Here is a 17,500-nt window from a genome sequence, read left to right on the forward strand (position 1 = left end):
CCTTCTCTCTTGGTTTATACGTATCAGCGGATACGTTGCTGGGATAAGGAGCCGACACTGATCCTTTAATAATGAGTTGAAATTTATTTTAACTTAGTGATTTTTTTTTGAGGTTTGAAAGGAGTTTGGGGGAAAACTCTTTTTCAATTTTAGCGCGAACCCTCATGTTAGGAACAGGTGATCGGATCGGTGTTGCGCTCCTTAGTTATGCCAATAGGCATAGGCATATTGTCATATAAGCGGATTAGCACCCATTGACAAATGCCAATTAGGCTCGACCGAGTAAGTGGATAAGACCCCATCGGTAGACCCACAAGAACTCTTGGCCACAGATCACTATCTTGCTAAGGCTCTTGAGACGAAGCAGACTCCTATGCAATAGCTAGGAAGTCGACCTTCGTCTAAAACACAGAGGAACCAAGGTCTATAAATACCTACAACACATGTTGTTTACCTGTCTAGTCAGAGTTAGCTGTCTCTTGCCCTCCACCAAAGGGTGTCAATCAGCTATGTATATATCTGACAGGTAAGTTGAATGTATGAAAATGATATTGTTATGATACAATAAAGATTAATAAACATTACCTTAATATAATTTATCTAGCCCTAAATCCCCCAAAACCGCACCAAAATTTACCACATTGGCAACCCTGTTACCTCCTATTCTGTCCGCCAGTTGGCAACACTGTCGTTGACAGATACGAAAAACCTTCCCTCAAATCAGTTGTTAACGAGCGCCCGTGTTGTTTTACATCACGGCCGCTCTTTATAAATTTCCTTAAACATTTTTGTGCCTTTAAAGCTTTCCATTATTTGTTAAATGAAACTTTATATGAATTACCACTCACGCATTACATCACGAAATAGTGAATTAACTTTGATTTATGTTGTGGTTCTTATCTTAAATTACGAACTTTTGCGCGACCCGGACTACTGACCTGTCCAATTCTACAATGGATTACCAAGAAATTACGATGCTTCCTTCTGCCAGCAACATCAGGAACTGCCCGGTTTTTGTGGGACAAGGATGAGTAGCAGGAGTATGAACCCCATGACATTTGTAGTTTCTTGTCGTGGACAGGTTTGTGACTTGACTTCTCGTTGTGACGTATGTAAGCCCTGGTCTGACGAGGATATGACTGCTTATATGAAAGCCAAACAATCTTGCAGCGTAAAAGATCGGTTAAGGAGAAAAAGAAATCGATTGCTAAACTGTATCTAACGAATTCTTTGACTTGGGCGCTCATGATTCTGGCTCTTCGGTTTCGGTATCGTACGACTCCGATTCCGAATTAATTGATGCTTTGCCCCCTGTACAACCGGTAATTAGTGAAGTTAGTTCTGATGTAGATTCGAAGATTTTGGCAATGGAAACTACCTGGAAACAGAATTTTAAGAAATTACAGCTTAGTCTAGATAGAGATATTTCTGCTAAGTTTAACAATCTGTCAGAGAATTTTCAAGAAGCCTTTACTAGAATGTCTAACACACTTTTAGATTCATTTTCAGCTCCTCGTCAGGTACCTGTCGACAGCACCATGGTAACGGTGCGACAGATACCCTGGCTTGTGAACCCCGTCGTGGCGAAGGCCTAGGGGGGATCCGGTCCGGGCAGGTGCCTAACGAATCTTTTACCCAACGTGTCCCCTGTTAGTCCCGTAACAGTGCCAAAGGGCGCTTATTTAGGAGAAGGGGGGAGGGATATTAGTGTCAGACCTAAGATAGCTAGTCGTCAGGATTTTACTTCAGAGGAAGTTTCTAAGTTAGGATCTGACGATGATGATGATGATGACGCGGATTCGTGTGATATTGATGTTTATTTCCTCGAATGGATGTCATGATGTAAATTCAAGAAACTTTTTTGATTTAATTTTGAGTTTTCTTCCTCAGGCGAGGCCTAAAGAGCAGAAGCAGCCTCCGCCTCGTGTATTACAGAAGGGATTTTTCTTGACGGTCCTTCCCGGTCACGGGAATTTTTACGTTTTCCCTTTGCCCAGAGGTTCGCGAGAGTGAGGACGGACGTTGCCGCTAAACTTTCGAAGGTGATCGGGGAAGGGAAGAGGAGCTCTCTTCTCTTCTACGACACCGGAGAGGAGTTTTACCAGGTGGCGGATGATTCTTCATTCTCTCGACCCCCCAAGCCAAATCCTGATTTTGTCCGACTTTCAAGTCAACCCTTGCCTTCTAGGCTTCGGTCTCTGTCTCATTGAAGATTTTATTGCTATGGAGGCTGTTATGAGCTCCTTACAAGAAGCTCAATCCTTCAATATGTGGGTCCTCGAGGGCTTTTAATGTATATCAAGGACTCCGGGTTTGTTCCTCCTGATGCTCCTCTTTTTTGAGAAATTCTGCTCATCCATTTCAATCGCTTCTGTACATCAGAACGAGCTTGCTGCTTCAATGCAGGCCTTCTTGTTTCTCTAAGGCGTAACCTGTATTTGTCGCAGTTACCCTCCTCTGTATCGGAGATTCAGAGAACCCGTCTGTTGTCCTCTTCTCCTTTTGGCGATTTTCCTTTTCGATATTTCTGTGCTTTCTGAGGTTTTGAAGGAACATCAAGGTGATGCCTCTTCCCAAGCTCACTGGGCCTTATCAAGAGCTTTTTCCTCTGGTCTTCCTCCCATTCCTTCAAGGAGTAAGCGTAAGTTTTAGGACCAGATCTGTACCTTCTGCTCCAGCCCAACAACCTCCTTCTGGCTCTTTTTTCCAGAGTACATCTCAGTTGCTGGTGCTTCTTCTTCATCCTCTGGTGCTCACCCTTTGAAACGCGGGAGAGGTTCTTGGCGTGGCTCCAAGGGCAGAGAAAGAGCTCAACCTCCAGGAGGACCTTCTTCTCTTCTTCTTCTTCTTCCTTGTCTCTGCGTAAGAATTTTCGGAAGTAGGAGTCATCACCTCGCCTGGAGACCGCAGTAGGAACTTGTCTCTCCCGCCATTGGTCAGCTTGGCAGGGGAGAGCGTGGATGCTTGGGTGGTGGAGGTCCTGAAGGAAGGTTACGAGATCCCCTTTTGTTTCCAGACCTCCACTTTCCAATCGTCCTCTCGAGTTCAGCAGTTATTCCCCCCTCACTCAATCAGGGGTCAAGCCTTGGAGAAGGAGCTTACGGCTCTTGGAGAAGGATGCCATTATAGGAGGCGAGGATCCTATTCTCCCGGGTTTGGGTTTTTAACTACTCGGATTGTTTGGTTTTAGTTCTAAAGGCCTCGGGTGCCCTGGCGCCCCATCATAGATCTTTCTGTTTTGAACAGTTCATTCTAAAGTCCACGTCAGGATGAGACGGTCCAGACTGTTCTTTCATCCGTCAGGAGGGGGGACTGGATGATTTTCCATCGATCTGCAGGATGCTTATCTGCAAATCCCCATCCATCCAAGAAGCAGACTTTACCTTCGGTTTATCACGGACTCGGGAGTTTTCCAGTTCAAGACCCTTTGTTTCGGCCTCACCACTGCTCCACAGGTCTTTTCTCGGGTGATGGCTCCTGTTTTCAGCTATTCTGCATCAGTTAAATGTAAGGATGCTTCGGTATCTGGACGATTGGCTAGTCCAGCCGAATCTCTAGAGAAATGTCTCCGGTCGAGGGAGATAGTTCTGTCTCTTTGTGTCGAGTTGGGCATTCGTGTCAACTTCGACAAGTCCAATCTAATCCCTTGCCAAGATCATGACTTATCTGGGGATTGTTTTGAATTCCCAGATTTTGAGGGCTTCTCCCGCTCAGAAACGGATAGACAAGCTTCTGAGTCTGATCGAAGAATTTTTGTCCTCCGTAATGCAGCCAGTTTCTCTTTGGAGGTCTCTCCTGGGCCATTTGTCATCCCTCATCCAACTGGTTCCCGGAGGTCGTCTCAGAATGAGGTCCCTTCAGTCGACACTTCGCCATCAGTCATGGGATTTCGTGTCCGAGACACGATAGTCGCCTCTTCTCCACAATAGTCGGAAGGATCTCCGTTGTGGATGCAAGTTCAACCGCCTCAAGTCAGGGACATCTCTTCTTTCGGTTCCTCCGGACCTAATAATGTTTTGGTCAGACGCCTCGGATCAAGGTTGGGGCGCACACCTGGGCTCCGAAGCCGCTTCGGGCCTTTGGTTAGAGGAGGATATGGAGCATGTCAATAAATTGGAGGGAACTGAGGGCAGTGTACCTAGCCTTGCTTTCATTTCAGGAACAACTGTTGGAGTCGGTTGTCGCGATCTTTGTCGACAACACCACAGCAGTCTCGTACTTGAGAAACCAAGGCGGCACACAGTCGGATCTTCTCACTCAAGAAGCCCGATCAATCCTGTGGTTGGGCAGAAGACAGGGGGATTACGTTGGTCCCTCAGTTTATCCTGGGCCATCACAACGTCTTAGCAGACGCCTTGTCCGAGACCGAACGAAGTTCAAGGGTCGGAGTGGACACTTTGCCAGGAAGTCTTCGACAGCCTCTGGAAGAAATGGCCTGTCACAGTCGATCTGTTTGCCACCCACTGAATTTTCGGTGCCAGATATTCTTCGCCCCTTACCACTCCTCAGAGTGCCGGGACAGACTCTCTTTTGCAGGACTGGGAGGGACTTCAAGCCTATGCTTTTCCTCCGTTCTCTCTGGTGAGGTCAGTCCTCAACAAAGTGAGGGCAACCAAGCGTCTGGATCTCACCTTGATCGCCCCTTCCTGGCCACAGAAGGAGTGGTTTCCCGACCTTCTGGAAGCACTGGTGGAACCCCCCATTCGCCTGCCAGAGAGACCAGATCTTCTCAAACAACCCCATTTTCATCGGTTCCATCAGAGGCTCCACATGCTTCATCTTCATGCCTGGAGACTGTCATGGAGGTTCTCCAAGCACGAAGGGTTCTCCTCCAGAGTGGCGCGAACAAGTTGGCTATTGCCAGGGCGAACAATCACACCAAGAGGAAATTATCAAGGACCTAAATGGTCGGTTTAACAAAGACGTTGGTGTAAGTCTCAAGGACATTCAATTTCTAGACCTTCCTTACCGAAAGTAGCGGAGTTTTTAGTTCATTTACATCATGACAGGGCCCTGTCACCTTCGTGCATTAAGGGTTATAGGTCTATGCTTTCCTATGTTTTTAAGGCAGGCTTCCTGAGATCTCTTCATCTATGTCATTAGAGATTTACTTCGATCTTTTTTCCCTATCTCGACCCAGGCCGCAGTGTTCGCCTCCGACATGGGACGTTAACAAAGTCCTTCAAGCCTTAAGGTTCCCTCCGTTTGAGCCTCTGAATTCTGCCAAATTTAGGGACCTCTCTTCTAAGACACACTTCCTTGTCTCACTGGCTACAGCCAAGAGGGTGGGTGAACTGCAAGCACTCTCTTTTCTGGTTGCCAGATCTGGACAAGACATGATTTTGTCATACCTTCCTGAATTGTCGCAAAGACTGAATTGTCTGATAATCCTATTCCCAGGTCTTTCGTACTGAAGTCGCTGGTCGACTTTGTTGGTAATTTAAATCGAAGGTAATTAGTTCTTTGCCCTGTTAGGGCGCTCTTCATTGTTATTTACGCCGCACGAAGGACATTCAGGTCGCCCCAGTCATGCTGTTTGTTTCACCCCGAAATGTCAAGAGACCTATTTCAAAGAATGGTGTATCCTTTTTTCTCAGAGATCTGATCGTTAAAACTGGTGGTTCGGCTGCTGGGGAAAGACCAGACGCCGAGAGCACAGTATTAGAGCAGGTTTGCTACATCAGTAGCTTTTATGAAGAACGTCTCAGTCGCCAAGGTGCTTGAGGCGGCGACTTGGCGTTCTAATTCTGTTTTTGCCTCTTTTTACTTGAGGGATATTTCTCTAGTTCTAGGCGACCTTCGTTCTTTGGGCCCGTTGGTGATGGCAGGACAGGTCGTCAGACAGGAGAATTAGGTAGTCTTCCTGTTTTACGTTTGGTTGCTACCTGTATATTATTCATTAATTTTTTTTTTTGTATATATTTTTTGTTTTTGTATTATAACCCATGGCAGTTTTTGACGTAGTTATAATGGGAATTAGGCAGTTTGGTATTTAGGTGTTTTTGATGACAAGGACTGACTGCTTGGCAACTCATGCTGCTTCCATTTTCAGTGTGAAAATGGTTTTACCAGCCACTGGGTTGTCGGCACTGGCGACTACGCCTTCTCCCCAAAGTCGATGCTGACCTAGGACTAGCCACTGGTTCGCTTGTCCTAGAACGCTCCTGCTTCTTCCACTGTCCTGGACAGGGAATTAGTCGATGGATCGTCTGCTGTCCATCTGGTGACTCGCTCACCATCTAACTTTTTGTCTTCACCTGTCTTCTCAGAGTCAGACACTCGTGGAGATCAGGCGACATTTAGTAGCCCTGAGTTTCTTGTTGACGAAGTCGGTTGCGTTGATACACCCCCGATGATCGTGTAACATGAGACCAGGTTGGACTGTCAGGCATTCGTCCTTCGGGACTGAATCGCCTTTTTGCTCCGCGCTCCTTTCTCTTGGCACCAGAAAGCTCGAGTTAGGAGTTGCTCATGAGCCGATTCGTTGCTGGCGACTTCGGGTTGCGTTGATACACCCCCAAGGTTTGCTTAGCTTTGAATCGCCCAGACAGTCCAGACACTCATCCTTTAGGGAAAGAATAGTGCTTGATAGTCTTCAGGGTGCAGCCTTGCTGTCCGCAATTCGTCTGACTGGTCACCTGGTCGGTCACCTGACTTTAGTACAGACGGACTGACTATGCACTTACTCCTTGTCCTGTGCTACCGCAGTTGGTGGCATTATGTAGGAGACTTTGAGTTGTTAGTATCGATCTCTTTGACCTTGGGTTGAGTTTTGACTGCCTATGATATATATTTCTTTGTTTGTTTTTCTCCTATTCTGTCCGAAGGGGAAATTGTATTCAGATTCCCTCCTCCTTTTCAATGTGGTTAATCGGGCTAGATAAATTATATTAAGGTAATGTTTATTAATATGGAATTTTTATTCTAAAATTAATATTAATAATACTTACCTGTATAATTTATCTAGTCCCACCCATCCTACCCCACGATCTGCCTATCACAACTGATTTGAGGGAAGGTTTTCGTATCTGTCAACGACAGTGTTGCCCAACTGGCGGACAGAATAGGAGGTAACAGGGTTGCCAATGTGGTAAATTTTGGTGCGGTTTTTTGGGGATTTAGGGCTAGATAAATTATACAGGTAAGTATTATTAATATTAATTTTAGAATAAAATTCCATTTTCATACATACTTACCTGGCAGATATATACGATTGAAGACCCACCCAGCCTCCCCGCAGGAGACAGGTGGAAGAGAGAATCTGATTAGAAAAACGGGAATGGTTCCTAGTCCTGCCACCCAGCGGCAGGCCGGTAGATCACCTGACCTACCTGTAGCGTGTGCCGCGAAATTCGAATTTCTGTTCGTCGGGGACGACGGAGTCGATAGCTATGTATATATCTGCCAGGTAAGTATGTATGAAACTTTATTGTATCATAACAATATCATATTATTGGTATATCTTCATAATAAAAAGCCTATTCGAGGAATAACTCCATATCAATGAAACAGACTTTTATCTACGCGAATCCAGCTGGCAATATGTAAACATTATGTGGTTCGGATCCCACAATAAGCTGTAGGTCCTGTTGCTAGGTAACCAATTGGTTCCAAGTCACGTAAAAATATCTAATCCTTTGGGCCAGCCCTAGGAGAGCTGTTAATCAGCTCAATGGTCTGGTTAAACTAAGATATACTTAACTTTTCATTAAAACTTCATTATCATTTTGGTGGTAAATTGGTGGTAAGTTTAGAACAATTCAGTTGTACGAACGATAATTATCGTACATTATCGTATTGTTGTTATTGGTGATGAATACGTAATAACTATTTTTACCTTATATGTTATTGGCATATCTTCATAATAAATAGTCTATTTGAGGAATAATTCCATATCAATGAAATCAACTTTCATCTATGCAAGGCCAGCCACCTGAAAATGTAAACATCAAATTATGGTAGCTCTCACAGCAACTCTATCTTTCTCTACTCTTTCAAAATTGTAATGGTAGGTAGTGTAGTGTAACCATGGTACTATTAATAAAGTTTAGTGTAGCATAATATTAATTTTTCACTAAAAATTCATTATCATTTGGTAGTAAATAATAGTTTAGAATTAGTGTACAATAGGGTATTGTTAGTGTGTTTAGGAAAAACATGATAGAGAATCAGCTTTATTTCATTTATTTTGAATTTTTAAGGGTACAATATGTAAAACAGCATTTGTAATACTGTAACATCATCTTTACATAATCAGTTTTTCATAAGATATACCTGTTGCAAAAGCTAGCCTATACACAGATGCTTTTGTAATTTAACAGCTGTCGTAGGCTATACTACCCTTGGCCAAATTTTATCCTTTAAATCCTATGGCCATTGGTTCCAGGTCCGTTTAAATGAATTTCTACAGTATTGTTGTCTAATAGATTATTAAACTTCAACAGTTTATCCATTCTCCATTAAACAGACCAAGAAGGACTGGTGATTTTGTGTCAAGTAATCAATCGGTCAGTTATCTTAGATTATTTTATTTTACTTAGAGAATATCATTTAACATGGAGCATTTCATTCCAGAACCTACTTTTGAACTTCTGAAGACAGAACAACTAAAGGAAGCCATGGCAAAGTATTCAGAGCATGAGAATGAGCAAATAAAGAGCTTGGCTACGGCTCTGAAGGAAAAGATGTAGTTGTTGTGAAGAGGAGCATTTTTTGGTTGGTTTGACATTCCTGCAGAGGACTATGTGACAGAAGCTCTGTGAAAGTTTGTGCCTTGCTCTTTATGTTGGGGGTAAAGAGAGTGGTAGTCATGTGTTCTTGGAAAAGGCAGTGAAAGCCCTGGAGTAATCAAAATTCAAGAACAGCATTGCAACCTTCAAAGTACCAGTTTTAGATGACATGTGAAAAGAGCCCCCAGACCACCTACCACTCTCTAAGGGCCATACGAACCAAGCTGAAGTCCACTGTGCGAGTGGTACCACTTGATTGAGTCACCCTGTGGCTTCTGACTTATTCCACAGGATGGGCCAGTCCTCTTCTTAAACAGGCTTGTGTACCTTCCTCTTCATGAAGTTCATATGTGACCAATAAAATCAGTGAAGTTAATAAACAATAATAACAGCAGGAACGTAAAATGACTACAGTAGCCAAATATAATATAATATTGAGGTTGTAAATGTCACCCAAGTTTATTCATTGGCCTTTGGTTTTATTTCACACATCGGAATTGTGCATATCCATTGAAAGTTAAATGCTAGTTAACAAGCTAAAATGCAAAGCTTAATGAGAGTCTGTAAATACACACAGTCGCTTATTTCCCTAAGCCTGCACATGAGCATGTTTTCTACTTCTGGCTTTTGGCAATGTAAAGCAGTTGAAAGGCTTCAGCAAATGCTTAATTTTTTTTTTATACATATATAGTTTCTATCATTTCCATTTTTCACACAGCTTCTTATGAGAATGGTGTTTGTGGACCTAATAAGCCAAATCTAGCCGTAGATTAGGGGAGTTGTTATTGGCTTCCGTTGCATTCCATAGTAATTGATAAAAGTTAGGTAGCAGGTAAAATTCATTGGAGTGCACTGATCATATTTGATATGTTGTTCCCCTTTGCTATAAGTGATATATATATATTTTCTAAGAAAGTATTCTTACTTTTATTACTGTAAACACTTTGCTTGTACATACCCATCACTGATTACTTGGTATACTGTAGTTTCTGAAGCACATGAATTGAGGTGGAAGGATTCGTTTGCCCACATCACGTACTTAATAAACGATGCAAGTAATCTTACGACGTTTTCAATAGATTACATAGTAATACATCGATAATGAATATTGAGATAGCAAATTAAATATTTATATATAGACCCTTGGCAGTGATGTAGTTCAAATAATCACGTACAGGATCTAAATCCTGGTTTGTACCTCCTTACCTATGACAGTGACACCTTGTTACTGTTTCTTTCAATTGTGATATAATGTTATGTCAGCGTCTGTGTGTTGTTATTGGCCTAGTGAAAATTATAAAAATTTTAGGTGTTAAATTTAATCAAAATATTCATGATTGTATGCATACAATTTTGTATATGTACAGTGTGTAAAAGACAAATACAGTGTACTGTATATATTTGATTAATATGCAAAGATCTATATGCAAAGTATTTTATGTTACATTCACACAGATGTTTCTTGATTTAATTAGAGATTGTGTATTCAGAAATCATACAGTTTTAATCAAAGCTTATCGAATGAGCACTGACACTTGTGATAATTTAGCCTTAGGAGTTGTTTTGGTTCAAAATGATTTTCTTTCTTTCCATAAATCCAGATGAAAGATTAAGGCTTCTTCAGTTTATGTATGTGTGCCTGTGACCTAGGGCTGGTGTGGTATGGACTTCAAGGAAGTGGTACTTTATTGCATTTTGACTGACGTCCTTGGCAGTCTTGTAACATTTCAGCAGTTTCTCCAGATCTTTTCAGTCAAGTCTCAAGTAAACAGTTGGTTGTCTAAGGTTTGTTTTTGCATTTAATGTAACTTGTCTCTTGGGACAGACAGGGTTTTTGGTGTAGCTGTTGACATTTTTTGTCATCCATTAGATACACTAATTGGATTTAAGGAACACTTCTCTGTCATTAGTTGTGCCTGAAGTTGCATTTGCCAATAAGAAGGGTATTGGATTTTGATAAAGATATTGTTATTAGTTGGTAAATTTAAATTAATATATAATGTCAGATTAGAAATTTTGACATATTGAAATACTTGTTAGTTTTTGAGACTCATATTGGAAGTAAACTTCAGAACTTTTACTTTGCATAATGCCTTGCATTCTTTTAATTATAATGATGCTGATATATTTCCTATAAGTAATTCCTCTTACTAATACTTATACAACATACTCTGTTGTGTTTTGGCATAGGGAGGCTAAAAATAGTAATCTGTACCTTTTATTTGTTCTTTGTTTTGGGGCATAAATTTCTCAGTGTGTTTGAGGTTGGTTTATATACTGTCTTAGTTATTCATGCATTAAGGTTTTTATAAATGGTTGTCTTAATATTTTGGTAATGAAAGGTTCCATTTGTTTAGTGAATTGTCTTTGTTTTTCTTTAAAAATTATTTTTGTTAAAGAAAGCTATTGTTGTACCTGTATGCATGCATATGATGCTTTCATCTTAGCCCATTTCTATTTTAAAGAGGCTCCGTCATGTCATTTCTGATTATGTCATTATTTTATTCTGAAAGATTTTGAAAATTATTAACAGGTATCGGGTGCCTTGACAAGTCTTTTCCTAACTTTATCAACAGAATTGAAGTAGGTTCAGATTAGTTTTCACAATAGCCTTCTGGGTCACGTAGGCTTTGGTAGAAGTATTAGAATTTGAGTCTTCATAATTTTATTTAAAGTTAGCTGTGGTTTCTTCTTGGGTTGTTACCCTATTTTTATACATATCTTTTGATAAAGTATAAACCATATAATCTCCTAGTTTATTTATTTATTTTTTTTATTATTATTATTTTTTATTTTTTTTGCATTGGAGGATGTAGGTGTATGTGAGTGCCTGGATCTCCCTAAAACCCAGTTTCTTTTTAAGATTTCACTTGAGTAGATATTATAGGATTAGGTATGCATGTAAGCCTATTACTGTACTTACTTTAATTTTATTTTTCCAACACATGCTTAATGCAATATTTGGATATATTCTTGCATGTTTTTAGTGCTTCTGCATGTGGCAGTTACTGAATAAAGAATAACAAAATCTGAATTATTAAGACTTATCATGATTTGCACATGGTTGAAACAAAGTACAGTACATTGGTAGTTTTTTCAGTCATCTTTTTGTCTTTTGCAGGTGGTAGCTATTAAGAGTCAGGGATGAAACTGCTACCTTTCTTTATTCTTGTATTAAACTTTTGTTCTCGTGCTGACATAGCAGGTTGGATAATTGTGTTCATTTCATCCTTCCAGTTGTCTTCAGGTAGTATATTATTGTGTGCTGTTGAAATAATATTGCAGTTCATTTAAATGTTATCCACTAATTTGCTCTAATGTTATTTAGTTTTGCATATCTGCAGAAGGCATTTTAGTTGTATCTTCTGACAGTGATTTTTTATTGTTGTTCAAATCCCAGTGAAGGTTATTCAGTCTTGAAAATGTGTGACTATCCTCAAATGATTTATGAGGCTCTTGAAGGTATTACTTACTAAGTTAAAAGATTGTTTCTTTCTATGTAATTGCCACAATATTCTTCCAGTGACAATCTTCCAGAAGTGATTTTTAATTTTATTAAAGTGCATAATTGTATGTTGCTGTTCTACGTAGTTAACAAGTCTTTGGGATAGATTCAGCTTGGTAGTAGATTGCTTTTGGGTAGCACTGATATATTGGCACGATTGATCACTCTGTTCCTTCTGTGACTTTGCTTTGTTTGTTTCTGATGAGATAATTCTACTTTCGTAAAAGACATTCCTTTTTTCATTGTACTTGAATCTCTATAATTCTCTGCAGTATTTGAAATCCTATCAGAATAATGAAGACTGAGGTGCATTCAACTGGAGTGTAAATAATGAAAATACTAGATAGTTGTAATACTTTAGAGGAGCTGTTTGGCTTCAGTAAACAACCTGGTCAGAGCAGTTGGGGGTTTATAATTTCCAGCAGATTTAAACACCAACCTTTCAAATACAGTGCCTGAGAATTGCATCAGCATTGCCGAATTGTTTACAGCCAGAAAAATTAGCTGAAATATTATGCAGTACCTAGATTAAACAAGAGTGCATGGTAATGGGCATACTTTTGCCAAGCCTCTCTGATAAAAAATCAATAAATAAGATTCAGGTTTTGCACAACAATAAATTTGTATTCTCTAGCAATCCTTCCACTTTTAAAGACTAGCAAATCTCCAGATGAACAGTAATGGAGAAGATGGTTTCTGCAATAAAGGTATCCATCAGGATTTGAATATTAGGAAACCCAATGATTCTTTTCACATAGAAGCATCGAAATCTGTACTTCAGACATCCTGGTAACAGACTGGTGAAAAGATAACCTCCATCCAGCCTCACTGGAGGAGGTAATGCTTTAATTTGATATTGGCTCTTGCATAGTGTTGTAAGATTTTAAGTGGATTGGCTCTTGCATGTATCATTTTGTAAGATTTTAATTGGATGTATGTGCATTAGCAAAAATGTTTATACAGCAGAATGCTGGTTTTTGTGGGTTTATGAACCCATTGCTGGTATTGTAATGATTTGTTACTTTATTTGTATTTTTATGTCTTTATATTGAAATAAGCATGCTACATTCTAACAATGTAAAGTATTGTAAGTATTTCTTTTAATTTTAGGCTGTCCAAAGTTTTGTATTGTTAGCCAAGTCAGACAGAATGAAAATGATGATGAAGTATGTTAAGTTTTACTAGCAGCCGTACTTGTACGTGTTAGATGTCTAAGGATGTGCACCACACTTGAGATTCCACTGGGGGTAGACTTATTGGATTTAGAATGTGCATTATAGCTTGTTGCTCATCCAGAGTTAATCTAGAAAACCCCCTTATGATGTACCAAATGCCATAAAAAGGCAAGATTGTATCCAATTCCTTTTAGACAAGAGCAAAAGTTAGAGGCTTTTATCCTCTTGTAGGATGTTATGTGATAATAGTTTCTAGGGAGAAGGAATTTGTTATCAGGAGAAAGATCGTTGACATATCATGATACGGAACTCTCATTTTTTCAGTGATGACAGATTATACTGGAACCAAAGTATTTATATATATATCTATATCTATATAAAAGAGGCACTTGTCTTTCATTTAGGCATTAGAGCAATGTTTTACCAAAGTTGAGAGTATAGAAATTTACTATTTTTCTTATTACTAATGAAACTACTCTGATGTGAGAACAAACATAAATGAGCAATGCATTTATTCGTTGAAACTCAACATTGCATAACAGTGAATGTATGTTGACCTACACTTATATGTAACTGATGGACAGCTGTTATTAATGTTAGTAGTTGGCAACTAACAGGTGCTTTATGTTGCTGCTTACTTTATTTGAAGCTTTCTAGAGCGTTCGTTAATATGGAATGAAATTCATCTTTTGTCTTGCATTATAGTTAGAAATTATTTAAAGACGACAAATCTGTTAAATTTCAAGCTGCGAAAGCAAAGGGTGGCAAATGTGAAATAACGGTAGTTGTGACTTTGAAACACAAGCAACCTTGAGTGAAGCTTCTGCAAATTTTCCTTGAATAAGAAAATAAGCCCTTGCAGATACTGTAATCTCAACAAGATAGCACCATTTTATTAATATTCAATTCAGTGTATCTCTTTGAATTTGATATATTTTAATTTTATCGTTTGATGGAAAGTACATTACTAAAGCTACCAGTGACACAAGATACTCTCTTGCTTATAGCAGTGTTTTCTTCAATATGGTATTCGTTTTTACCATGGTTATTAATATTACCTACAACATAAAATGGGCCTTACACCTTTTAATAGTTGTTATATTTCAGACCATTCTTGTAAATTAAGATAGTACTGTACTCGATTTGTGGGTAGAGTTGTTCATTGCAAAGTTTATATTAAAAGAAAATCTTTTCATTTACATAGCTTTTAAAAGAATTGATGTCAGAGTCTATTATTGTAAAAAAAAAAAAGGTAGAAGATAAGCTTATATTTATTTTGTCTAAGGCAAGGTGAACATTAACTCTTAACCCATGGAGAACTAAATAGTCCTTTGCAATTCCACCACTGGGTACGCAAGAAAAATGCAACACATGAGGTCAGTGCAGTGTAGGCTGCAAGTCACAATGCACTGCGAATTGTCATAAGTGGCTAAGTGCAATCTATGGGTTAAATGAAATGAATTGGCAGAGCAGAAGGGTAGAAATCTGATATTTCTGGTAAATGTTATTTGAAGAAATTGTTGTGTGTATATTTCCAACATTAATGAATGTCCATATACATATGCTACTTTATGATGTACTTTTTCTTTTTTGTTTCACCAGTCATATTTTAAAATGGCCCTATTTTTTTTTTTTTTTCCCAATTGCTATAATTTGTATGTGCAGTCAAAATACAGTTAAAAACTCAGTAGTATTGTATTTCCACATATTACTAAATGCTTTCTAGGTAAACTGAAATGCTTTTATGTAATTGTCTTAAATTGTTGAATAACTTATGTAGCTGGCATTCAGAATAAATTTTAATTGTTTCCAGGAATTGCAAAATGGAAGAGCAAAACTCAATTTTTAGCTCATATGTATTCACTTTGGATTCTGTTTGTGTATTATCCCTCAAGCTAATATTTGCATTCATTTATATCAGAACATTCCATTAATGTTTGTTTTTGGTGATTGCTCCGCGCTGTGATTCCTATATGGTAGTCTTAAATATCCAGAACAAGCACTCGCCATCATCATTAAGTTTTTAACAGCTTGTTTATCATTTCCATTCACGTTTGTTTGTTTTGTCGTACTTTTGGTACTTGGGAACAGACGTGCCGGAGGTGATGAAGTAGAGAGTGTTCAAAAGAAGTTGTTTGTTAATAAATCCTGCGTAGGGAAGGAAAAATTGTGAAGCATCCAACACCATTTAGGAAAAGGTTTAATTAAAAGTGTAAAGTATAAGGAAATTATTACAATACCTTTCGTGTCTCGCTGGAACTGCCACCAGTCATTAACAAATGCTGATATATTTTACATTACTGTAGTATCTTTAATCTTGTGGCTTACAGAAAATGTCACTGTATAAGACTTAATTTTCATATTCCCTTTTCTATTTTTAAAAGTTTTATTTAATTTTGCCACCAAAAGTTTAATATTTCAATGTTTGTAAGTTTTTCTGGTAGAATCCTTATGTAGTGTGGATTTATTCTTACAGAGTTTTCTTGTCTGTGTGACAGCTTCTACGACTTCCTGTTATAGTTAGTCATTCTGGTTTTGTAATGTTTAAAATCACGAAGGGAACAACAGATGTATAGATCATATTGATCACTTAGCCATGTATTCTTCCACCAAGTAGTACGTTAATTTATCCATCTCCTGCACAAAATGCTTTATGTTTAGAGGGTAGATTTTCTAAGGCAGTAAACCTCAGTGATATGAAAGTTAAGTTGAGTCGAATCACACTACTTGAACTCCTTAAAATGGTTGTAGAGCTTCTAAAATGGAATCACATTCTGGATTTGTTAGTAGGAATGGATACCGATGACTGTTGCAGTTTGGGAGCTTATAAATGAGGCAGCAGAGCTTGAGGTGTTGATATAGGCACTGGAAAAGATTCACAGTGGTATTATTTTTTAAAAACCTGGGATTACAATGAAAGACTGAGTTATCAACTGAGGGACCAGCTTATCTCTCCAAGGCTTCTTTGTGCTTTTATGTTTATCGTACTGACAAATTCGTTGAATGCTCGTTTAAACAGACTAAAGCTTTACTTTTTATATATATATATTAAAAGATTATCCATGACATTATTCAGTTTTATTGTACCATGTTGAATGTATATGTCTAATTATACTGTCAATTTGGTAATCTGGTCTTTTGAATAATAAAGCTGTTCTTTTTGAATTTTTTTTAATATTTTTTATGGAGCCTTCTGTTGTGCTTTTACCACTAATGTGTGTGAGCGCCTCAGCAGCGTGGTTGGTATGGTATTAGCGTCCCACCTTGGTGGTCGCGGGTTCAATTCTCGTCCATTCCATTGAGGAGTTCACTCTCAACATGGTTCGGAAGTCATGTAATGCTGTTGGTCCCGTTGCTGAATAACCACTGGTTCCATGCAACGTAAAAGCACCATACAAGCAAACAAACAAACAGACTAATGTGTGTGGTACATCACAGAAGAGAAGTAATTTGGTTCAACAAAATGCTGAATAATGCTTTACTATGCATTTTAGTGGGAAACATTGTATATCTCCACTTGTGTTCATAGTTTGCAGGGTCATTAAGATCCTGTTGAAGCAGTCCAAGCTACAACAGTTATGGCCTATTCCAGTCTGTGATTAATCTGCAGTGATTGGCAAACTGTGAAATAATGACTGATGATAAAGTAAAAAATATCAAACCAAACATTGGATTGTGATGTGGTTGGGATGGTCATTGCCTGCCACTTCGGTGGCCGCGAGTTCGATTCTCGGGCATTCCAATGAGGGGTCAGAGATGTGTATTTCTGGTGATAGAAGTTCATTCTCGACGTGATTCGGAAGTCCGTTATGCCGTTGGTCCCGTTGCTGAATAACCACTGGTTCCCTGCAATGTAAAAACACCATACAAACAAACAAAAACAATGAGTAGCCCACATGGCTCTGTTGCTGTTTGCAGAGAATCTAAGGTAAGAAGCAAACAAGTGTATGCCCAAACTAAATCTGACAATGTCAAGTTATGGAAACATTGAGGAAGTTTTGTCATAATATTAATTTTTTGCATGTATAAAGATTAAGTTCTTAACAGTTCATTAAATTATAATTGTCAGTGATGAAAACTTTTGATCATCC

At 38.9% G+C, this 17,500-nt stretch overlaps 1 protein-coding gene across 1 annotated transcript in view; it reads left to right on the forward strand.

Moving 5' to 3' along the window:
• Nucleotides 1-16,574, forward strand: part of LOC135202445 (rap1 GTPase-GDP dissociation stimulator 1-B-like) — a gene marked incomplete in the record, with an annotated part of 33,992 nt that extends 17,418 nt beyond the window's left edge. The window contains 1 exon segment of the mRNA XM_064231845.1: nt 8,575-16,574. Coding sequence (XP_064087915.1) covers nt 8,575-8,690 — 116 coding nt within the window.
• Nucleotides 16,575-17,500: the final 926 nt, after the last annotated feature.

The sequence above is a fragment of the Macrobrachium nipponense genome, chromosome 30, assembly GCF_015104395.2.
Source record: "Macrobrachium nipponense isolate FS-2020 chromosome 30, ASM1510439v2, whole genome shotgun sequence".
Lineage (NCBI taxonomy): Eukaryota > Metazoa > Arthropoda > Malacostraca > Decapoda > Palaemonidae > Macrobrachium > Macrobrachium nipponense.